The 24,793-nt window shown below is 34.0% G+C and overlaps 1 protein-coding gene across 1 annotated transcript in view; it reads right to left on the minus strand.

Moving 5' to 3' along the window:
- Nucleotides 1–2,524: 2,524 nt before the first annotated feature.
- Pgm2l1 (phosphoglucomutase 2 like 1) overlaps nucleotides 2,525–24,793 on the minus strand; it is a 61,483-nt gene continuing 39,214 nt past the window's right edge. The window contains exons 7-14 of the mRNA XM_027942648.2: nucleotides 19,945–20,134; nucleotides 19,546–19,643; nucleotides 18,071–18,251; nucleotides 16,192–16,285; nucleotides 15,756–15,885; nucleotides 15,124–15,313; nucleotides 9,830–9,963; nucleotides 2,525–8,202 (exon numbers count right to left, since the gene is read on the minus strand). Coding sequence (XP_027798449.1) covers nucleotides 8,100–8,202; nucleotides 9,830–9,963; nucleotides 15,124–15,313; nucleotides 15,756–15,885; nucleotides 16,192–16,285; nucleotides 18,071–18,251; nucleotides 19,546–19,643; nucleotides 19,945–20,134 — 1,120 coding nt within the window. The 3' untranslated portion in view covers nucleotides 2,525–8,099. The remainder of the gene's footprint in view (nucleotides 8,203–9,829; nucleotides 9,964–15,123; nucleotides 15,314–15,755; nucleotides 15,886–16,191; nucleotides 16,286–18,070; nucleotides 18,252–19,545; nucleotides 19,644–19,944; nucleotides 20,135–24,793) is intronic.

The following is a 24,793-nucleotide window of genomic DNA, read 5'->3' on the forward strand; positions in this document are numbered from 1 at the left end:
CCCACAGCATGCTGCAGGCTGAAGCCCCTCTGTCTACCCCATGTCAGGCAGAAGTCCCACCTTTCTCTACTCTGGGCCAGCTCCACCATTTCCAGGGGATTATATTAATTTCTGGACCCAACAAACTGTCTACAGAGTGATAAAGAAAATGAAGTTACCCCAAACTGGTCATATAGGGAACCAGTAGCTGAATTATAGATATTTAGACTAAAGTAGGAAGACTGAATTAAAGGAAACAGACTTTTGTAAAACACTGAGTTTTCAAGTACAACCAAAGCATAGAAGCTTCAGAAGGCAAGTTTCAGCTGAACTTGAGAAAGAACTCCACTGGGGGATGGGGTTGTAGCTCAGTGGTAGAGTGTTTGCCTAGCACGTATGAGGCACTGGGTTTGATCCTCAGCACCACATATAAATAAAAAAAATGAAGGTATGTGTCTATCTACAAAAAAAAAAAAAAAAAAAGAAAAAAGAAAGAACTCTACTGGACTTTCAGAGGGAACCAACTTGTCTTGGCAAATCAGTCCTGGAAACCAGAAAACACATCCGCATTTGGTAGTCATGTTGAAAGAAATGAGGAGCATTGGTTAAGATGGCTCTTTCCAGTGTGGATCCATTGCACCCCGTCTCCCATAATCCCTGAACACTCTCATCACTTGCTGACTGAAGGCCAAGCTCCACAGCACAGTACAGGGCCTCTGCCACTGTCCAGTCGCATTCCTCTTCATGATCAGCCTCGTGTTCCAGAAGCAACACCAAGCCATTTGTTCTCTGAACGCACTTGCTGTTTCTGTGTTTAAAACACTCCCCCCTTATCTAGAGTTTACTTATTTTCTAAATATTCTTTGGCATTGCAGTGGGTGCACTTTTAGTCTACACCATAACTTCTGATTTGGGACATTAATTCTCCCGGTTTATCTTAATGGAAGGATACCTAGTGGCTCCTCCCTCTACCATACAGAAGGGAGTTGGGGGAATCCAATTCTTCCCTTACCAGCCAGCAGGCAGGCGTGGGACTACATCCACCTTTCCTCAAGATAGGCCTTCTCTTGAAGACCTCTGAATTCAAACACATAAGGGGTAGATAAAGGTGATATATCTGGGGTTGTAGGGAGAGCGGGAATGGTGTCCTGAACAGTCCATGCAGGCAATGGTTGCTATCTCTTTTTTCCTACTATTCAGCCTTCTGGGTGTCCTTTATTTCTACCCATTTCCAGGTTAATTAATACATATTTATAAAACAAATGAATAAAGCAGAGGGATATAGGTCAAATCCTTAAATTAAAACAAATTACACGTAATGTTGGACCACTTAATTATTAGATCCAAAGGTAAAGAGAAGGAAATAAAGATACAGAGGAGAATAATAAAATATAATGAGGAAGCGCTAGTTCAAGGAGGACAGGTGGTGAATAATAAATTTTTCATTATCATCCTCCCTCTAAAACTTCTTAATTTATACACCTACCAACTCCTCTCCTTTGGGAGTGATAACAGTCCTATTAGGTTGATTTAGCCTATTTGTCTCTGTTTATGTGGGTCTCAAATCAATGACCTTGTCCTTACCTATAAAGAATGTTAAAGAATTTGTCGATTTGCACGTATCCAGTGCAGGAGAAATCAAAGATGACCTCGAGGTTTCAAACCAGGAAGATGAAAAGCTCCTAAGGGACATTAGGAAAAAAACATTGAGCCTGAGATTTCAGCAGGATATATACTGTGGGAAAAGATGACCCAGTGGCAGCGAGAAGCCTCTGAACAGATGGTGTTGCTCCTGAGCATTTCATACCACATGCAACTCTGCACATGCAGAATGAAGGACTTTTTGTCTGCAAGAGAAAACATGAGATGGGTTCATTCATTCAAAAAAATATTTATTGAGCACCTACTGGGTGCCAGGCAGTGGTCTAGTGAAAAAGCTACTCTCAGGAAGACAGATGATAACTACTACTTAAATTCATTTGTTCCCTTGTTTATATGCTATAAAGAATAATAGTTAACGAAGGGGTTAAAAATAGAGTCAAAATGGTTCTCAGATCTTCAGTTAAGGTGGTGATAGAAGCGCCTTGTGGAATACTACTGTCACTCCTCTTTCCTTTTGAGCTTGATCAGGGGTAAGACAGACAATGGAGATCAGAACCACAGACATAACCACCCCTGGAGACTCATTCTCTACCACTATTGCATCACACATCTATAGTTGCTACCTTGATGGATTTCCAAACCTTTAATTTTACTATGTTATTATGGAAGCTAATGCTAACATCAGGAAACAAGCTAGGTCTGCTGAGGGAGAAAAAAAAAGAAAACTGTAAGGACTCTAGCATTAGCTTTTACTTCTAGGACATCAGATGAGTCAATCAGGAAATATTTACTGAGTGCTCACAGCCAGAATATTTAGACTCAATAGTAGATACTAGTGTATGTCATGCATAAATTTCAAGAACATTTTCAGTTTGAGTAGAACATTTTCAGATTGTGAACTGCACAGTATCTAAGATAATAAAAATTACATAGAAACTCATGCTTATGAAGAGACCTGTTTATTATTGATAAAACTTTATTTGGCTAAAACCACAAGAAATCCACACACAAATACATAAAGTGCAAATTCTCATAGGCAGTATTTATAATACACCCTGGTATTTTGTTGGGGAAAATGAGATGTTGACAGAAATTGTTAAAATAAGGGCACAATTTTGAACTACTTCTACATACTTAGTCAGAAAAATAATTCATTCTTAATTGTACATATTTTACCTGGTATTTTCAATGATGTATACCACGAGTTTATTCTAACCTATAACAAGACCTCACCATATATAGATGCAGATTCTTGCCTGAGTGGCACATGATGAATCATAACGCTGGACAAATATATACCAAATAGTACCAAATTAGTCGTGAAACATTTGGAAGGTAGTACTAATAGGCTCAAAATGGCGCTTAGACTAGTGATATTAAGCCTACAGAGATACATTCTGAGCCTTCCTGGTCAACACCTTGCTTTTGATATAAAGTGCTAACATTATATACAATTTCCACATAGAAAAATGCTCTGCTCTCTCAAAAGAAGCTGAGTATTTAAGGGTGTGTGTTCTTAGTAAATACCACTTATTATAAATTTCAGTAATGAGAGTCATTAAAAACTGAATTAAAGTCAAAATTTTAATTACTTTTTAAAACTATTCATGTCTTTAAAATAATATTGTTTAGTTACTGAACTTAGGTAGGTAGTGTGGATAGGAAAAGTGAGCCATGATTCTCACTCTTAGGGAGCTGACAGGTGGATGCTCCTTCTTCATCAAGGAATGCCAAGGAATTGAAGAGAACAAACAGGCCAACACCTCAGACTATCTTGTAAGGTTCAAATATAACATAAATGTTGCAGGTTAGTTAACTAGGGGTTAATATTTTAGGAGGTCAGCTTCTAAAGGGCAGGGAATATCCTAGATATGTTCTATGCTTATGTTTCTCACACTAGAGTCAATTGTGTACTGGGATATGCAGCAATTGGGGGTGGGGGCAATGAGGGAGAAAATTGAGAGGCCATGTGATAAACACGGTGCTCCTTTCTGGTATATCAGTTTCATTCAAGATTGAAGATTTCACTTTTATATTAAATAGTTTTATTAGGAGAAGGCAAAATTAAAGCCAGAACACGAAATTTCATCATCAGTGGTAGGCTGCTTCCGATTTTGCTCTCAGGCCTCCTTCCCCTTCCTTCATGTTCCTCTGATTTAGGGTTCTGCTGGTGAAAAAAAACTGAGAAGCAAACTCTAGATATGTCCCTTTGCCCCATATATTGGCCACTTTATTCATTCTTTTAGGTTCTCTTCTTTAAGTACACAGTCTTGACTTAACCAAGAGGAAAGATACCTTAGTGAATGTAATAGTATGTGAATATTTAAAAATAACCAATAATCAACATTAATTATGTTTCCAAATGGAACTAAAGTCATGCTTTGTAGAGTCAAACAATGAACCAGCCTCTTTTTTTATTTAGACTTATGATTAATGGTAAAATGCTTTGAGAGACAAATATAAGAAAGATTTCCTCAAATTGTGCACTTTGGCTGCCCAAAATACAAGGAAATCTCAAATGAAATTCTAGAACAAGTGACCATTTTGGTTAGAATGACTACTTCCTCATCAGTTTCTAGAGTAAGCTCAGAAAACAAGTGAATTGTAAAAAGCTATAATAAATTAACATATAGTAGTATCCAGACAGACTAAAACAGGCTATGAAATAGATTTAAAATTACTTCTTATAAGAAATCTTAAATATTTTTATAATAGTAACAAAATTTTAAAAGTTCATAAACAGTTTATGAATAAGTTTAAAGCACTCTGAATGAAAACAGTTAAATTTCTTATCAGTGAGGTAATAGGGAGAAAGCTTTTCACAGTAACAAAATGTAGACGAGTGTGTGTGGCAAAAGAGGGAGGTAGAGAGAAAAAGGCATAAAATTAAATGTATCCAAGAGAAATTTGGATTTTTCAAGCATTACAAACACCAGTGGAATACAACTTAAAAAACAACAACAATATCAGCAGTTCATAGAACAATTTCCCCATCATCCTCCAGCTAACATTCTGTTGCATCAATTTCAGAAGTATCCTGCTTAAGAAATGGAAGATGTATTCTCCTAAATGTCCAATCTCTCAGATCCTCTCTGTGGAAGTTTGTACATCTAAATATCAATATTTTATATTTAAAGCAAAAACCTCAAATATCCTATAACACTATACATTCTTCAAGACGAACACACTTGTGTTCAAGTCTCAATTGATTTGCGAGGTCAAATTAAAAATAACATCGAAGCAGGTCTTTATTCATTGCATTCACGCATATACTATTTAAAACACACAAAAAATGTCTTTTGAGCTAAAGCTGTGTAGATGTGGAGTGAAACCCAAATGATACTGTTAGTGTTCTTTACAACATCATTTTTGTTCCAACCTGAATTTGAAAAAAAAAATGTGCTGGAAGGAAGGAACCTTCTAAAGTCATTTAGTATCCCTTAACTAAAAAAAAAAAAAAAAAAAAAAAAACTATTTCCTTAAAAGAATAGATTTTTATGACAATCTCTGCCAAAGTTCTTAAACATTTCCTGCTGCCTATTTTTTTTTAATCCCAAATTCCCTCTGGTCTATCCTCACTAGAGAAGGAAAATGGTATAGCAATAGTACTTCTTATTTTGAGTCCTTCAACAAAAACATTGATTAATGATTAATAACTTAGTGTAAATGATCTCAATGGCTTTCTTTTCTCTAGAGTTAAATGAACCTAAATTCTTGAACTTTTTCTTGGAGGTCTTATTTGTATAAAAATTAAATGTATCCAGGCAGAATTTGAATTTTTTCTGTAGTTTATTCTTTTTTATTTTTGCTCTGTCTCCTCCCAAGTTCTCCCATGATTCTGATACAATACCTATCAGGAACTGATTCCATAATAGGGATATTTTTTCTCAGCTCCAAAAACTTGAATAATAAAAGTAAACAATAGGTTCACTGCCTGCTCATCATAACAACAAATAAACACAAGTAAACAACCTTATACACACTTTATTTTCTACCTTTATGGTGTTAGGTTTGTCTTTCATAAGAAGCATTTTATGTGCTGTCTTATTGCCCTTTATATTGTTTAATTTTTATTTCTAATTTATGCTTTGATCTTGTCCTACTTCTTTTCTTTTCCCCAAAGCCTCAGAAAATACCAGTTTTGATTTATGCGCAGAATGAGAATATACGTATTTCCACGATATTTAAAAAAAAATGGCCCAAGGCTGAGACCCCAGGCCTGCATTTCTGTCTCTTGGGAGGTCTCTGAATGTATCCTGTTAGGCAAGGTGCACAATGTCACATTCATGTTAATATCATGCTCAGACAGACTCAAGAGTGTGGACAGAATCAGATAGTTCCTTAGATTTATATAATTCAGGAACCTTTATAAAATTTCGTTAATTTTAACTTTAGATTTAGAATTTTTAGATGAGAATCCAAGCTTCAATGACTTTTCACCTTAAGATGACTTACATATTACTTTATATTAAAGCAAGCAAATGAAACTATTTTCTTCATAAAAGGATAATCATGACATGGCTTTAGTGGTTCTGAATGGGTTGTTGTATCACTTTAAATTCATTTCAAATATTTTATGACAATCTCTGAAACACAGATACCAAAACCAAATATACATGTTTTTCATATATATATATATAAAACATTGTTCATATTTTGTAGAATATATGCCATTTCCTAAGTTACAATCTACATTACTAAAAGCCAATAAAACAAAAAATGTTTTAAACATTTTTAAATAAAAATTCTACACAAACTCATTCATAAAATGGTGCTCTACATATAGTTACCTGTCTATTATCTGGAATCATACAAGATCCAGCTATAAGAAAGCAAGGAAGGAACAAATTAACAATAGTGGCAATACAATAATTTAAAAGTTATGTTTGGATTATATCAGCTCAAAAGTTAGTTTATAGCTGTAACAAACCAAACCATGACATTCTAATCAGTTCAAACTTTATATCTTTGTCATTATTATGTTTAGGAAATAATTTCTCTAATATCAGTGCTATCTCCCATAGGCAACCTGTTTAGGTGATTACACCCAAGGCCTTGTTATTCTTACCTCCTAATTATGCCATTTGTATTCTGCAAACTGTACAAGAGAAAATACATCTTAAGAAGATTAAACTACTTCTGCACTGAATCTTTTCAGAAGATTGAAGAATCAACCAAAAATGACTTTCCTAAACAACTGTTTTCCATATTAAAAAAGATAAATACTCCTCATGTAATCAAAAATTCCCTAGAAATCAGCATGATGTTAGTTTTAAACAGTAATTTTAGGGTTTCATTAATACTTAAAATCTGGGTGCTTTATTTTTTAGTAAAATTTACATTATTTCATCAGCTAAAGAATAAATTTACTTACAAACACGTGATTCAAATGTTGGACTGTCAAACTGAGAGCTCATTTATAGTTCCCCCTTTTTCCCTTTACCTAAAGATTAAGATAACTGATGTAATTCTAACTTGAAAACTCTTGACTATAGTTATATTAAGCCTTCTTTTATTAAGACCTTCTCTGATAGGGCTGGGAGTATAGCTAAGTTGGCAGATTGTTTGCCTTGCATGCACAAGGCCCTGGGTTCTATCCCCAGCACCTCCCCAACCACCACCACCAAAAAAAAAAAAAAAGACAATCATAGGATTTTTGAAATCAACAAACCCATTTGATATAGAGGAAGCACCCATAAAGTTTGGAAGATTTTTTTCTTAACTATCTGAAAATTGACTGATAAAATGATATTCAATGCAGGAACATTGTTTGAGTTCATACCATTCTCTTGAGAAGGCACTGAGAAATTTGACAAGAACAAAGCCACTAGGAGTGTTGCCACTATTGTTCTATGTTTAGTAAACATCAAAGTTTTTAATACATACAGTAAATTTACACTGCACCAAAAGGGCACCTGAAGCAGAGGTGCAAACCCACATATTGTAATATCTGTCCTAAACTAGAAGAACTAAATACCCTATTTCAAATACTCTAATTTATAAGTTAATACTCATGATACAACAATGACACTTTTCCATAATGCTCCAGGAAGAGTATTATTTTCTTGCCAATTTTAGTAATTAATTACCTTAGCTACCAGTGTAATTACATAACATTTATCTATTTACCCCATTTTTTAAACCATGCTATACACAGTTACAAGATACAGAACTAAGCTTAATCACACTACAATAAGAAAACTCACTTTTATATTGTTATGCTTTGCTTTAAAGTCAGCATGATATTAGTTTTAAACAGTAATGATATATCACTATAATATTTTAACGTTATGATTTTCATTCAAGATTATGAAAAACTTGAATTTCATTTCCCTCCAGACATTTTACTTTCAAATTGATACTTTTCATTTAGTCAGCTGAACAAATGAAAAAGAAAAGAAGAAGGAAAAAGATACTTGGCCAGATGAGATAGAGAAGGCTGACATGAGGTTCAACACGTGGAGTCTTGGGTTGTCTGTTCCATATGCCAGTGCAAAGTCATGACATGCCGAGGTGCCCTACACAGAACGCCAGATCAGTCCGTTCTTACTAGGCTCAAGAAAATTCTCTATCAGAGCTTCAATGAGTTTCTTCAATTCTTCTTCTAGCAACGCAGTATCACTAAGGAAAAAAGAGTTTTGAAATTCTCTATTTAATAGATTTAAAGTTTGTTTTAATTATTTTTTTTTACTTTGGAGAGGGCATATATCTGATGTAATGATTAAATAATTGATAAACAAAAGAGAAATTTGCTCAGTTAAAACTAACCCCTCAAATAAAATAACACACAAAGAAAATAACATGATCATAAACTGAAATTGAACTTCATTAATAGTAATTCCTTGGCACATGATAAAGAATGAATTACAGTATGTCTAAATGATTCTCTTGGGTCAGGCAATTTAACAACTTTAAACATCAATATGAGTATTATAATAGAATGGCTTCCTGAAATGCTTTGAAGGAGACTCAGCTAAGGTGTTGTGGGATAATATGACTATCCTTCAGGTTGTTGGTAGCAGAAGAATGAGTGTTTTAAAAAACAGATACACAAACTTACAAGTAAGCCCTTCAAAATTGTCACTGAGGAGCCTCTTTCAAACAGCCTTCACAGTCATCTTATCAGCTATACAATAAATTAGCTATTACTTTGATATCCATTCTTTGTTTTTAACCAAATATAGCATTACCTGATTTGGTTAACTTTAAATACTTCTCTGAATGACTTTAGGAGGTCTTTTTTCTCCCCCAGTGGAAATAAAATCTTAAGGCAAAGATGTAGGAAAATACAAAATAATGTGCCCTGGTTGGGTTCTCAAGGCTATTTCAAAAAATACATTGGTCATTAACAACAAAGTTAATACTATTTTCAATAAGTTTAAATAGTCTTTGGTTTATTAAACATGTTAACAATTTGTGACATAGTCATAATTTGTACCCTTAGAAAGAAATGAACTAGGCAGATTGTGTCAAGCCAAATTGGACACAGAAAACAAATATTTGGCAACAAACACATTATTTATTGATCATTTCTTTAGGCTCATTATATATAAATTAAAGCTTAGAAAATCTTCTCAAGAATAGAAATTTACTATGACTTTGATATTCAGTTCTGCAAAATACAGCTTCTTTGGGAAACAGTTCCTCAAAAGGTTAAACATAGAGTAATATGACCCAACAATTTCAATCCTACATATATATACAAGAGAAATGAAAACATATATCCACATACAAATAGCTGTTCACAACTGTTCATAACCGTACTATTCATAATAAGCAAAAATTTAAATAATTTGAACATCCACTGATGAATGGATTAAAAATGTGGTATATCCACAGAATGGACTATTCGGGGCAAAAATAATACATTTTTTAAAAAAGTGAATAAAGTACTAACTCATGTTATTAACACTGATAAACCTGGAAAAACAATGCTAAGATGCCAATCACAAAGGACCACATATTGTATGATTACATTCATATGAAATATCCAGAATATGCAGATCTATTGGGAAAGACAGTAGACTAGTGGCTGCTTAGGGCTGTGAGGGAGGGAAATGGGAATTGATTTCTACTGAATATGGGGCTTCTTTTTGGGGTGATCCTAAAATTGATAGTAGTGATAGCCACACAAACTCTGCATATATTAAAATACACTGAATCATACATTTTAAGTGGATGATCTTATGGTATGTGAATTATATCTCAAAAAAGCTTTTAAATATGTATCTAATAAATCAATTCTCACCTCTGGTCAGGTGAAGCACACATCTCTGCATAATACTTTATTTTTGGTTCTGTCCCGCTTGTCCGAAGAGTAGCAACACATCCATTTTGAAAAGTAAAAGTAATCATTTGACTGTTTTTACTCACAGGCAGCACCTATGCAAGATTGCAACAACAGCTTAATTACATCTGGTATCTAATTCATTTTTCAAGAATTATAAAATACATTCCAGTTATATGAGGCATCTAAACTAGTCTAATTCATAGAAACAGAAAGTAGAATGTTGATTGTGAGGGGCTGGGGGAATAAAGACTGGGAGTTGTTTAATGGGTTTCAGTTTAGGTTCTAGAGATCTGTGGCACAACAATATGAATATACTTAAGATAATTTAACTGTACCCTTAACTATAGTTAAGGCAGTAAATCTTTTGTGTTTTTTTAAAAATATTTTTTAGCTGTCAATGGACCTTTATTTTATTTATTTATATGCAGTGTTAAGAATCAAAGCCAGTGCCTCACATGTTAGGCAAGCGCTCTACCACTGAGCTATATCCCCAGCCCCAATCTTCTATGTTTTTAACCATAATTATAAAACTTTTAAAATTAAAAGAATGAAAATACAAAAGATTACCATAATAATTCATAAACATATTAAGTGAACCCTTATAATAATCCAGGCATTGGTTTATATACTTTACATACATGATCTCCAGGCTTCAACAATAATCCTGCAAAGTCAGTATAATTGCCATTTTATGGACAAGGCTCGATGAGAGTAAACAATCTGCTCAACTAGCTAAGTGGTAGAACAAAAAGTGGAAGCTGTATCTGTTCTAAAGCACCTCTGCATTTGCAAAGCATGATGACAGTTAATCTATGGCCTCCAAAGATAAATATACGTTATCCTAGAGGACATGCAAAGGAATGTACTAGGTGCTGACAAAAACTATATTTTTAAAAAAGAAATGAAGTTTTACTGACATTGAATATATGAATTAATGCTGGTACTCTTTCTCATTCACACTTTAACCTGTTGAAGTATCTCGAGGGGACTGTGCTGTTGTCCTACAACAGAGGGGTTGCCAATGCTACTTCTCCTCAGGGCTCCAAGTGCTGGCCCTGGCCTAAAGAACCCTCTCTCCGTCAATGCATTATGATATGCCAGATGCTTAAAACAGATCTTTTGCTCCTCTTTTTCACTCATAGACCATTAACTATCAAGTCCTGTTTATAATATCCTTCATTCAATTCACCTTTTCAATTCTCTCCATCACCATTGTTACTATATTAAATTCTGGCCACTAACATCACTCACTAAGACTGCTGAAACAGCTTAGTAACTGATCTGTCTGCCTGGAATTCTGCCCTGGTAACCCACTCACCAGGCCACTCTTGCTCTCAGCCTACACTCCAGTTACAAATAACTACTTGTGGTTTTCTGGAGGACATGCCTTCTTGCTGTCAGACCTTGCACTTACTGCTTCCTTTGTTTGAAACAGGCTCTACACCTCCTGTATCTGGGTAACATCTAATTATACTTGAGAACTCAGTAGAGTCTCAGTAAGAGGTCTTTTCTATGCTCTTCCATCCAACAGAATGCTCTCAACTTCCATCCGCTGAGCTAAAGCCCCTCTATACTCATTTCTTAAGTGCAAGCATGCCTTTGCTATCACTGTATCTCTAGTGTACCTTTGGCTGCAGCACAGAATTATTTTTATAAATGAATGTACAGATGAATGTCAATTTGAAATGTGAAGAGAGAATTCAGGAAGTCTTCCACACTTACCAAGAATCTTGGGGATAACAACATCTATGCTACCTATCCTACAAAGCTCTGAGCGTCAGAGCAGAAGGGATGAAATACCTTAAATAGTTTAAATAAATTTAAACTTTAAAGACAGACAAGAGGAAAAAACCATCACAGCAAAGACTAAGCATAAAAACATTAGAGAAATAAAAAGAAGTCAAAGATTTTATTCAGTTAATTTACAAGGACAGAAATACACATGAGCTGGGGTTGTGGCTCAGTGGTAGAGCACTTGCCAAGCATGTGTGAAGCACTGGGTTTGATTCTCAGCATTGCATATAAATAAATAAAATAAAGTCCATTAACAGCTAAAAATATATAAAAAAGAGAAATACACACACACATGCCTGTGCACATACTCAGAATATTGACAACTAGGAACCAATATTTGTTGACTGGATAAATCTGCAAAAAATGAAATATGGATAGTATTCTTTTCCCACAGTTTTTATTGGCTTATTATAACTATACAAAATAGTGGGATTCATTGTTACATATTCATACATGCAAACAATATAACAATATAATCTGGTAAATATACTTCTTAAGTATTTTCCTTTCCCCTCCTCTCTTCCTTCTCCCTAGTCCTCTTCTTCTACTCTACCTGTCTCCCTTAGATTTTCATGACTCTTCCCCAACCTTTCTTTTCCTCTTTCCTCTCCAGTTTTAATAGATGAGAGAAAACATATGATTTCTGACTTTATGAGTCTGGTTTATTTAACTTAACAGAATGCTCTCAAGTTTCATCCATTTTCCTGCAAATGCTATAATTTCATTCTTCTTTATGGATGAATAAAATTCCATTGTGTATACATACCACATTTTCTTTATCCATTCATCCACTGATGAACACCTAGGCTAGTTTCATAGTTTGGCTATTCTGAATTGTGCTACTAAAAACATATTTTACCATAAGAGCAGAAGAGTTTAAAAGCACCTCAAATAATAAAATCATAAATTTAAAGACAGGAAAGAGAAAAAAATCATACCAAAGACTATAGAAACATTAGAGAAAAGAAAAGTCAAGATTTTATTCAGTTAATATATAATATACAAACACACACACATACACAGAATACTATTGCTGTAGTATGCTGACTTTAGGATAGACACTGAAGAGTAATTTAGCTGGGTTATATGGTTATTCCATTTCTAGTCTTTTGAGGAAGTTCCATAATGATTTCCATTGATTGTAAATTATTACAATCTCACCAACAGAGTAAAAGTGTTCCTTTTCCCCTAGATCCTCTCCAGCATTTATAATTGTTTATATTCTGTCATTCTAACTGGAATGAGATGAAATCTCAGTGTAGTGTTGATCTGCGGTTTCCTAATTGTTAAAGATGTTGAACAATTTTTAATATATTTGGCAGAAACCTTTTAATCTGATGTCATCCTGTTTATTAATTCTTGGTATTATTTTCTGAGCTTAAGAGGTTCTATTGAGAAAGCCCTTGCCTGAACCAATATGTTGGGAGTGTAGACCCCACATTTTCTTCTAGGAGTTGCAGAGTTTCTGGTCTCATTCCTAGGACTTTGATTCATTTTAAGTTGACTTTTGTGCAGGTCAAGAGGCAGGGATTTAGCTTCATTTTTCTATCTATGGAGAAACCAGTTTTCCCAGAACCATTTGTTAAATAGGCTGTCTTTTCTCCAACATGCCTTTGTCAAGGACCAGATAACTGCATCTGTGTAGGTTTGTCTCAGTGTCATCTATTCTGTACCATTGGTCTATGGGTCTGTTTTTATGCCAGTACTATGCAGTTTTTGTTACAATAGCTCTGTAGGATAATTTAAAGTCAGGTATTGTGATGCCTCTAGCATTGCATTTTTTTTTTGCTTAGATTTGCTTTAGATGTTCTGGGTCTTTTTTAAAAAAAATTATTTAGTTGTAGATGGACACAATATCTTTATTAATTCATTTTTATGTGGTGCTGAGGATTAAACCCAGTGCCTCACACATGCAAGGCAGGTGCTCTACCACTAAGCTACCGCCCCAGCCCTGGATCTTTTATTGTTCCAAAATGAATTTTAGGACTAGTTCTGTGAAGAATGTCATTGGTATTTTGATGGGAATTGCACTGAATCTGTATATTGCTTTTGGTATATATGCTCATTTTTAACAATATTAATTTTGCCTATCTATAAGGAATATGAGTATTATCCTATGTAAGAAGCTGCAAATTTCCCAAAATACATTATGTCCCCAGAATCTTCTGACAACATCAGAGCATTACAAATGGAAATTTAAGCTAATAATCATCCTAAAAATAACAACAACAAAATGAATATGATCAGCAATCTCTTGTATGTAAGTGTTTGTTTGAGCACCTATCCCACTGGCAGGAGCTTTGAAAGGCATAAAGGTCCTTCAGAAATGGACCTGCCATGCACAACACAATGGTAACATAAATAGAAAAAAAAATGACACATATCATGTGGAGGAAGGTATATGATTGTGGGACTTGGAGGACATATTTGCCTTAAATCTTAAATAATGGCAAGGTATGAACCTGTAGCAGAGGAAGAAAAGGTAAACTAAGAAAACAAACTTGATCAAAAATACAGAAATCAGAAAAAAGATAAAAATATAATTTAACAAAGAAAAAAGAAATACATAAATTATATATATTTGAAATTATAACTTATTCTTTTTGGCTAGAGATACCAGGAGTAAAGTTAAAAAGAGAACTTGAAACTAGAAGGATAGTCCAACATGGTGGGGTACACATTTAATCCTAGTAACTCAGGAGGCTGAGGCAGGAGGATCATGAGTTCAAAGCCAGCCTCAGCAATTTAGCAAGGCCCTAAGCAACTTAGACAAGAAAGGGCTGGCAATGTGGCTCAGTGGTCAAAGGGTCCTTGATTAACATCCCCTGTACTCCCCACACCCCAAAGTAGAAATACTTTTTTCTTTTTTCAAAGAAAAAGAAGAAAAGTAGAAAAAAAAGTAGTATAAACACTTTGCAATTCTTGGATTTTAGAAAGACTTTATTCTCAACATTGTTTTAGTGTCATTGTACATTCTCTTTTTCTCTCTCTGTCTCTACCTTCCTCTTTCTATCCTCATACTCTTTTCCCTAAGGTATTCCAGATGATTACCTGGGGACTGATGAGGATCTTTGGTCACTTAAAACTACTCTAGGGATGGGTCCTAGTCCCAAAAACTCACAGGCCTGAACTTCTACTATTTTAGTATAGTATGAATTATTACAAATTATTAAAAATATATATATTTTTTAAAATAGGTACTTTCAGGAGTTTCCAGGCTGGTGAGCACATGGACCTTCTGGGAGGGTGATGTACCTAAAAAGGGCATGAGATCCTACTCCATACCCTCCCTGCCCTATGCATCTCTTCTGTCTTGGTGTTCCTAAACTGTTTCCTTTATAATAAACTAGGAAACATGAGGAAACAGGATTGAGCCTCATGTAAAACCCATCTCTGGACTTTTTGGTGACATGAGCCATTAAGTTTTTGTCAATGTTATAAATTTAAAAAGTACTTACTGATTTTTTATTAGGCTGGCTGCTGTCATATCCAGTGGTAACATCCCGTATGTGCAATATAGCAAATGTCCCACAAAACTTTGGATATTCTTTCGGAGAATCAAAATTGCGAAGCCTTTCAAATATACTTTTGATGGTAGGTGGATCATAACACAAGAAATATGAAGTTTTTGACATGTGATAACCATATCTGTACAAAGATTTAAAGTATTAAAATCAGATTTCCGATAACTTTAGAAATGTACACATTAAATAAAAACAAGCCTATTAGAATATTTTGTAGAATTTTAATGCTTTTTATAAAAGGATGTTGACTGTTCTTCAAAAACAAATTTAGCAGCCAGGCATGGTGGTGTCTGTGCCTATAATCCCAGTGGCTCAGGAGGCTGCAGCCGAAGGGTTGTGAATTCAAAAGACAGCCTCAGTAATTATTGAGGCCTTAAGCAACTTAGTGAGAAACTATCTTAAAAGAAAATATTAAAAGAAAGGTGGGGAAGAGGACGTGGCCAGTGGTTAAGTGCCCCTGGGTTCAATCCCCAGAACCAAAAACCAAAACAAAACAAAAACAAATTTAGAAAACTATGGATAGGACAAAAAAAAAATTGAACGAAAGATCTAGCATATGAACTTACTTTTCATAAACTTTAATCAGTTGCTCCATCAATGTTATACTCATGGTTTCCAGGTAAGATGCCATCTCAGCAACAACAACGGCTGCACTTACCCCATCTTTATCCAAAACGGAAGTTCCACACAGAAAACCTGGGGATTCAAAACCATCTTTAGAAAAGGGGAAAACTTAAACCCATAGTTTCATATTTCTTCAGAAGGACCAGTGACTTTAAGAGCCTAGAAACAGATGAAACCCATCAATACTGAATGTTTTCAGAAGACCTTTATGTTCTTTTTCTTTTCCTGATGAGACATGCATTTACATATTTCTGAGTTCTCTGCAGTTTTTACAACTTAAAATACAAAGCCAGATGGCAAAAATTCCTCTCTACAGAATTGTCACATTAAAAAAATGTTTTCAATCAAACTTCAAAGATTTAAATATTTACTACATACCAATAGACTCTTCAAATGCAAAGAGGACTTCTTTCCCATTTTCCAGGAGATCTTTTATCCTACTTCCAATCCATTTAAAACCTGGTAATGTTTCCTGAAATGCAGAGGAAGATACTCTAGTTAAACACAGAGAAAAATCTATCAATAAATGCACATAATTCCTGAGTAGTGATCTTCTATTAGGCTTTTTGGTCCACAATGATTTATACAGTGGTAGACACATAGTCATAAAGGGCTATAAACACACATACTACCACTACTGGTGGTCTACTATTGATACAGTACAGTACTAGATGATTTATATCAAATATATCCCATATTTATATGTGCGACAATAAAGTTACAAAGTAACATAAATATATACCTATATTATTATCTAAAACATAGGTACTATATTTATTTGTTAAGCACTATTAGTACTATTTACTAAATACTATAATAGGTACTTAATAGCACTATAGTAGCATGATCTTTTTTAAAAATTTTTTTATCTATTTTATTTATTTATTTTTATGTGTTGCTGAGGATCAAACCCAGTGCCTCGCACATGCCAGGTGAGTGCTCTACCGCTGAGCCCCAGTCCCAGCCCCAGCCCCAAAGCATGATCTTTTCTAATGTTCATAAACACTGTTGTCAGAAGAGAGGCTCAGAGATTAAGTAAATTTGCCTAAGATGCAGCTTATACAAAATGGAGGTACGTTTCAATTACACTGCTTCCCAACAACTGTCCTGTAAGCCATACTACAGTCACTAACATAAGAGAGCCTGTGAAGGTTTTGATTTAGTCTCCCCAAGTAATACATTATCACAACCTATGCTTGAAACAAGTACACCTTTCCACAACACTGTGACCTAAATAAAACCACCAAGACAGTTACCAAGTCATTCATTAATAATTATGTTCGGGGAACTTTCATCTGATGAGCTTTAAAGACCTGCTGCGTTCTAGAGTCAACATATGCACACTAATTCTGGGGTCCATCATTACTAACTTAAATTTCCTAAATCACTTTTCTACTTTCACCAAAAATAAAAATTCTGGCAATCCCCTCAAACCAAAACAAATTTATAATACTGATCTTTAGAATCATGTTATTTTCTTTCTTTTGTGCACTTACTTTTCTTGCTATAAACAAAAAAACTATTGAAATTCAGAATTTTAGGCTTGAATAAATTTTCAGTATCTTTTGCTATCGGTGTTTTTTGAAAGTCTAAGATTAAAAGCTGTATTTCATAAAAACAAGTACAATTTTCTTTTACTGAGTCAATTATTACTGAGACTTGTTGCTTGAGTATGACTCAAGGAAAATGCCTGGGGGTAACACTTAGTTACTGACACCTGGCAAAGATGGTAGAGGAAAAGCAATAAAGCTGGCTTTAGTCCAGGTAGTTACAAAACTGTTGTACTTAACTGTTTGCGGTTCACAAACATTAATGATCTGGTTGATACAAAGTCATTCTTCTTCTTATTATTATTATGTAGAACCAATGGATTTTTGTTTGCAAGTTTGAAGTCTACTTAAAAGTTTATTAATACTGTGCTTGAAGAATCTAAACAAAGGATTGATGGCATTTACAAGCTTTTGGAGTGAAGTCTGTGTTAGTGATGAGGTCACTAGATTTTCCATCTGCAAACCAGATGTTGTATGAAATAATATGTGCTAACGTAATTTTTGGAAAAAATCTTGTCTCAGTTAAAAATTCACATACTAGATGAATTTGTCTCTGGGTGTCTAAGTTATAAAAATATTAAGCAAATATCAGCAATTTTAAAAAATGAAGAGATTATAAATGAATTAATGAAATGTCAGTTTTGGTGGGGTGCCTTTAATATACAGGAATATATTTAGAAAAGTAGCACACAGATATTATTTATTACTTCAAAATGAAATCCTTCTTCAAGTGCAATTGCCTTCAAAATTTTAGAAGAGACAGTAGTGGCTAACATATAAACATTCTTCACATCAGCATTTCTTGGTTTATTTTTCTTCCAGCAATCAAACATCCACCATCCAAATAATGCTGCCAGCTCATTTCCTGTGAAGACTTTCCAACGACCACTGTAGAGAGAAAATTCCAAGTCAAGACCTTTCCAGCTTCTCATTAAAACTTCTTGACTCCAAGACCTACAAATTATCATCCTTCAGATAGGAAAATCCTACAGCTATGAGACTTTTTAAAAAAACTTTATTCTTTTTTATTTATTTATAACACAAGGATACACTCTGCCATTATCACAAAAACAGGGAATACAACCTGCTCCAATTCAGTTTTATAATATGGAACTTTTGAGAAAATATTTACTACTACTTCTTTTATAATTGACCTGGGATCTTTAGGGTAGGGATAGTTATAACCAATCAATCTTTCTCTCTCTCTTCCCCCCATCTTACTTTTTATACTGAGGATTGAAACCAGGGGTACTCTACCACTGAGCTATATTCCCAATCCTTTTTTTTTTTTTAATTGTTTTTTTTTTTTTTTTTTTGAAGTTGTAGTTGGACACAGTACCTTTATTTTTTAAAAAATTTATTTTTATGTGGTGCTGAGGATTGAACCCAGCACCTTGCACATGCTAGGTGAGCACTCTACAGCTGAGCCCCAACCCCCCCCCCACCCTTTTTATTTTTTATTTTGAGACAGGATTATTTTGCTAAGTTGCTGAGGCTCAACTTGAATTTGTGATCCTCCTGCCTCAGCTTTCTGAGTTGCTGGGATTACAGACATATGCCACTACTCCAGGTTGCAATGTCTTTTGGAAGATTATTACAAGGCTAATTTTATTCTTTTACTTAATGAGAAAAAATTGTGAAGACATGTCATATCAAAATGGTGAAAATATACAGCAATCCAAAGGACCAGGATTAGGAAATGATTATATTGATAAAGCAACCTGTTGAAATATGCTGTGGTTAAAATTAATATTTTCAAACAATTATATAAGAATGAGAAAAATGCTCATAGTATAAATGGTATAGAAAATAATTAAGATATAAAACTACATATAGTATGATCATAATTTCACAATTTTATATGAACAAATACATCTTTATTTGAGTAGAAAAAAAGGAAATGTTGAAGTACTGATTTAGGTAGTTATATGGATGGTGGAGTTATATAAGATTTATTTTCTTTCCTATTTTCAATGAACCTGTGAGACTTAATTTTTTTGATGTTTTTGTTTTTAAAAATTGCTTTTCATAGCTCAAGCTTTTTGTGTGTGTGTGATGCTGGGGTTGAAATCAGGGCCTCACGTATGCCAGTCAAGCCCTCTACAATGGTCAAAACCACTGTGTTTTATAGTCTCGACCCCTCATAGCTCAAGCTTTTAATCAAATAACAGATTCTACTTACTTCGCCTGAAGTTCTGCCACTGCCAGTCGGTCTGCATCAGGATCTGTGGCTAGCACTATCCGGGCATTTTCTCTTTCTGCCAGTCTCAGAGAAAGTTCCTGAAACAGTAACCCAAAAAGTTAGATTGTATTGAAGAATCTGAATCAATGCTAATATTCCTAAATGTAGGCACTATGTTAGTGATATGAATTTTAGAAGGCATACAATTTTGTTAAGTTTAAAATAAGTAGCCTAGAAGTAGTAGAGATTTCAAACAAAACACAATTATATTCCAGTGTAATTTAAATGATATAAACTACAATGGTTTCTGCTTTTGTAAGTAATCTCTAAATTGTCAATAAGTTCTATTTATTCTGATGGTTTAATAAACTAGTAATAATTTAAATATTAGAAAAATACCAGTACAGATTCTCCTTCTTCAGGATTTGGGCATTTAACAGTAGAAAAGTCTGGATCAGGATCTTTTTGTTCTGGTACTGGAATTGGAGGCTTAAAACCAAACACTTGAAAAGCCAACTGCACATAGTCATGTCCGACACCATGAAAGGATGTATGCACAAATTTCAAGGTGGTCTTTGAGTTTAATTCCCTGTAAGGTAAAAATCACCAATCAATATCATAAAACTTGCCACCTGTGATATAATTCAAAACACTTAAATTTGAGAAAAAGTGATTAAAGCCTTCAGCAGAGCTGTAAGATATATTTTAAAATATTTTTAGTTATAGTTGGACACAATATCTTTAATTTTTTATGTGATGCTGAGAACTGAACCCAGTGCCTCACTAGGCAAGCACTCTACCACTGAGCCACAAACCCAGCCCTGTAAGATTTTTTTTTAAAACTATGTGGTATTAAAGTAAATTTCAGAAGATTTTTAATTCAACTACATTCTTCCTTTGTGGTTCAACTTCCTAACCTGGATTGCTTCCTTCCATATGCTATACCAGTATCCTAACCCAAGCCGCTATATATCTCTTGCCAGATCCACCACAAGAACTTCCTAACTGGCCTTTCTTATTCTCTGCAGACTCCTTTTTTTCTTTCAGTCCAGCTTAAATTCCAAGGTATCTAATTTCAATTACCTTCTTTTATTTTCACATTGGATACCTTGATCCTCTAATACCTTACCCTGTGTTGAACCCAACAATGTACGTTTTTCCAGACTTGTACCAAAATAGCACAATACTGCTAGAGTAAATCTCACAAAAGGGTTAAGAGCTTCACTTTCAAAGGGCATTCAGCACTGTCAGGCACTTTTACTTTGTTACTCAAAAAGCTTACTATTTTCTCTCTAAAACGGTGTGTAAAATCTTTTCTTCTCTCCTATTCTTTTCCTCTCCCTTTACCTAATGCAAACATAATACAGAAGCCATCTGATGAGAACTTCCTAATCTTTCTACATCTAATCCATAATCTAACAGCATCCATACATATCTTTTCCTTCTTCTGACAACAGAGTGTTTTTCTTTCTCTCAAAGGTCAGTGCTCCACTTTGGCTCTGGTTCCCATCTCTTCTCACTCAAGAACTTTATCACTCTAGTCACCCCCTCCCTCCTGCATCATTCCCATTAACATCCAGTCACAGTTTCTTTGGTTCTTCTATAGCAAAACTTTCTACATTCTTACCGACTACTTATTAACCACTCTCTGTAATAAATAAAATTATTAAAGTAAAATAAAATTTTCAAAATATACATAAGAAGAATGCCTACTATTAATATACTTATCATCTCAATTCAACATTTATCAACATTCTGTCAACTTAGTTTAATTTATGCAAGACATCAAATTACTTTACAAATGCTTTAGAATTTAAAAACGTAACCATAATACCATTATTGCACCCAACAAAACCCACAATTTTTTTTTTTTTTTTTTTTGGTCGTACTGGGGATTGAATCTAGGGACTTCTGCATACTAGGCAAGCATTCTACCAACTAAGCTATATCGCCAGGCTCCCCAATCCACAATAATTTCTTAATATTATTCAGTACCCTATCTGTGCTCAAATTTTCCCCAAATGTCTCAAAAATACAATTGGTTTACTTGAATCCAGACCTGAATAAGGTCCACACCATCTGTCTCTCAAATCACTTGTAATCTAGACATGTTCTTTTTTTCTTCTCCAATCCCTATGCCATTTGTTGAAGAAACTAAATCATTTGTTCTGGAGAATTTCCTACATCTTGGGTATGCATATTTCATCCTTTATGTATTAGCATGTTCCACAAACCTTCTTTTTCTGTAAATAGGTAGGTGAATCTAAAGGCAACATTATAGATTATAGATTCAATTTCAAATCTTTAGGCAAGAACAAATGTTGAATCTTGAGGGGAGGCACATGATGTCATTGATTCATCAGAATTTTGTCATCTTGATCCATCCATCAAAAATTTCCCAATAACTTTTTACCTATAAGTCTTAGTAGCCCTTGATGATCATCACTTTTATTAGTGGTAATAAAATAGTGTTATTTTAATTCTTTTACTCCTTCGCAATTAATAGTTGGATTTTTCTTTTAAAATATTTATCCTTCAGCAATTATTTAATTAACCCTGAAAGTCAGTACATATAGGAAAGACAAAAGAAAATATCTAAGCATTTATCAATTTGCTGAATGAAAATTCAGAATTTATCAAATTTCAGAATGAGTAATTTCAAATCTAGCAACTCTTGAAGGTGATCTGTGAAATGTTTGCGTAGTGTTACTACCAGCCAACAACCTTTTATGTTTAAAGTCTTAGTTAATTACAGTGATTCTTCTTTTTTTTTTTTTTTTGTAGTTCTGGGAGATTGAACCCCCGTCTTCAGGTATGTTAGGCAAGAAGCACCCTATCACTGAGCTACTCTGGCAGCCCTTGTTTTGAAACAGGGTTGTGCACACCTGTAATTCCAGCTACTAGGAGGGCTGGAGCAAGAGGATTGCAAGTTAATAGTCAGCATGGGCAACTTAGTGATTATTCTTTTTGATACCCAACTGTCCAATTTTTGGTCAATAAAAGCCCCCATAAAGTATGCTCTTATATCCTTTTGATATGAACCAAATATCTCTCAGTACTTTCTTGCTTTATGGCAGAGAAAGGCAGAGACAAAGAGCGACACAGAGATATTAAGATTAATTCCAGAAGTATATTTTTTGCCCCAGTCCTGGATTCATCAATTTCTCCAGGAGCCCTGGTTCCTTTTGGTGGGAAATGCCATTTAGAAACTATAATCTGTGTTTTAAGGTGACTCATAAGCCTTTTTAGCAACAGAACTAGTATTTCAGAAAGAAGTAAATAAATCACTAATGTTTCAAATCCAAACTTAAAATATAATTTTACAATTATTTTCTCTTATTTTACATTTACTTCTCTTATACTAAAATCTTAGTTCCTTGTTGACATCAAAATAATTCTCCATGGGCTGGGGTTGTGGCTCAGTGGTAGAGTACTTGCCTAGCTTGTGTGAGGCCCTAGGTTCCATCCTCAGCACCACATAAAAATAAATAAATAAAATAAAGGTATTGTGTTCATTTACAACTAAAAAATATTTTTAAAAATTATCCATTTGTTTTATAATATATCTATGGATATATGTATGCATATCTATATCTATAAAACCATCAATTTTACTAATTGTAGAGATGACAAGTACAAATCAGGTAAGTGGTTCTTTTTTAAAAAATAAATTTACTGGAGAAGAGGAGTTGCACAGAAGATGGAAGGAAAACCTCATTGTTATACAGAATACATATATAATGTTGTGGTGAGAAAAAGAAAAAAAAAGTGTGTCACATTAGATTGGATAGAAAGGATGGGAGAGGAGGAGAGGAGTAGGGGGGATAGGAAGGGCAGCAGAATAGAATAGACATTATGATTGATGTATGTACATTCCATATATGTATTATATGTCAAAATACATTCTGCTGTCATGTATGACTAAAAAAATAAAAATAAATCGTATGGTAAAAAAATTTACTTATTTAATTATGTATACATGACAGCAGAATGCATTTTGATTCATTGTAGGTGTGTGGTTCTTTATCCTTCCATATGACCCATTAGAAAATAGTCAGATTTAAAGTCACTTGAATCTCTCTCTGTGTGATTATGTTTTCAGCTTGATATATAATTAGATTCATTTGTTAATTTGCATATAAACGCTTTTTTAAAAAGAATTTAATCTTTATTTTATTTATTTGTTTCTATGTGCTAAGGATTGAACCCAGGGCCTCACCAGTACTAGGCAAGCGCTTTATCACTGAGCTACAATCACAGTCCCTGTACATATATTCTTTAAAAAACAAGAACTTAAGTAAGCAAAAACAGAAAATATCATATTTTTTACTTTTTATTTGGTGGTACTAGGAATTGAATCTTCAGGTACTCTGCCACTGAGCTACAACCCTTTTTATTTTTTGAGACAGGAACTCGCCAACTTGCTGAGGTGGGCCTTGAACTTGCAATCCTCCTGCCTCAGCCTCCTGAGTCACTGAGATTATAAGCATGCATCACTGTGCCTGGCTCAAAGTCTTTTTAGATTGACTATAGCTAGCAGTTAGCTAGTACTGTAGCCTACTTCTCATTTTGGAAGGAGAAGCAAACAACTGATAATTGTGATGTGTAAACTTTTGAAAATAGAGAAAAAGCTAAAAATCAATTTTGTGTCATAGGTATCTTACATAAAGGAAATACATACAGTTATAAGTATAATTAGTTTAACAGCTTTATTAAGATATAATTTACTTACTGAACAATTCACCCATTCAAAGTGTACAATAAAATGGTTTTTACTTTATTCATAGAGCTGTTCAACCATTAATTACTTCAATTAATTTTAGAACATTCTTGTTACTCCCAAAACAAACTCTAAATCCCATTTTTGTTACCCTCCCAACTCTGATTCCTCCCAGCCATAGGCAACCACTACTCTATTTTGGTCTCTGCAGATTTGCCTATTCTGGACATTTTATATACACAAAATCATACAATATGTGGTTTTTTGTGACTGGCTTCTTTCACTAGCATAATGTTTTCAAGGTTTATATACCTATAGTATGCATCAGTACTAAATAATATTATCATTATATGGATACAAACATTTTATTTATCCATTCATCATTTGATGGATATTTGGGTTACTTCTACTTTTATTCTGTTATGAATAATACTACTTAGCTATAATTTAATATGATGAACAGAAAATATTTTTATCACTTTTTCTTTCCTCACTTGCTAACCTTATCCTAAGGTAATACTATCCTAT

This window comes from Marmota flaviventris, chromosome 9 (assembly GCF_047511675.1).
Source record: "Marmota flaviventris isolate mMarFla1 chromosome 9, mMarFla1.hap1, whole genome shotgun sequence".
In the NCBI taxonomy this organism is placed as follows: Eukaryota; Metazoa; Chordata; class Mammalia; order Rodentia; family Sciuridae; genus Marmota; species Marmota flaviventris.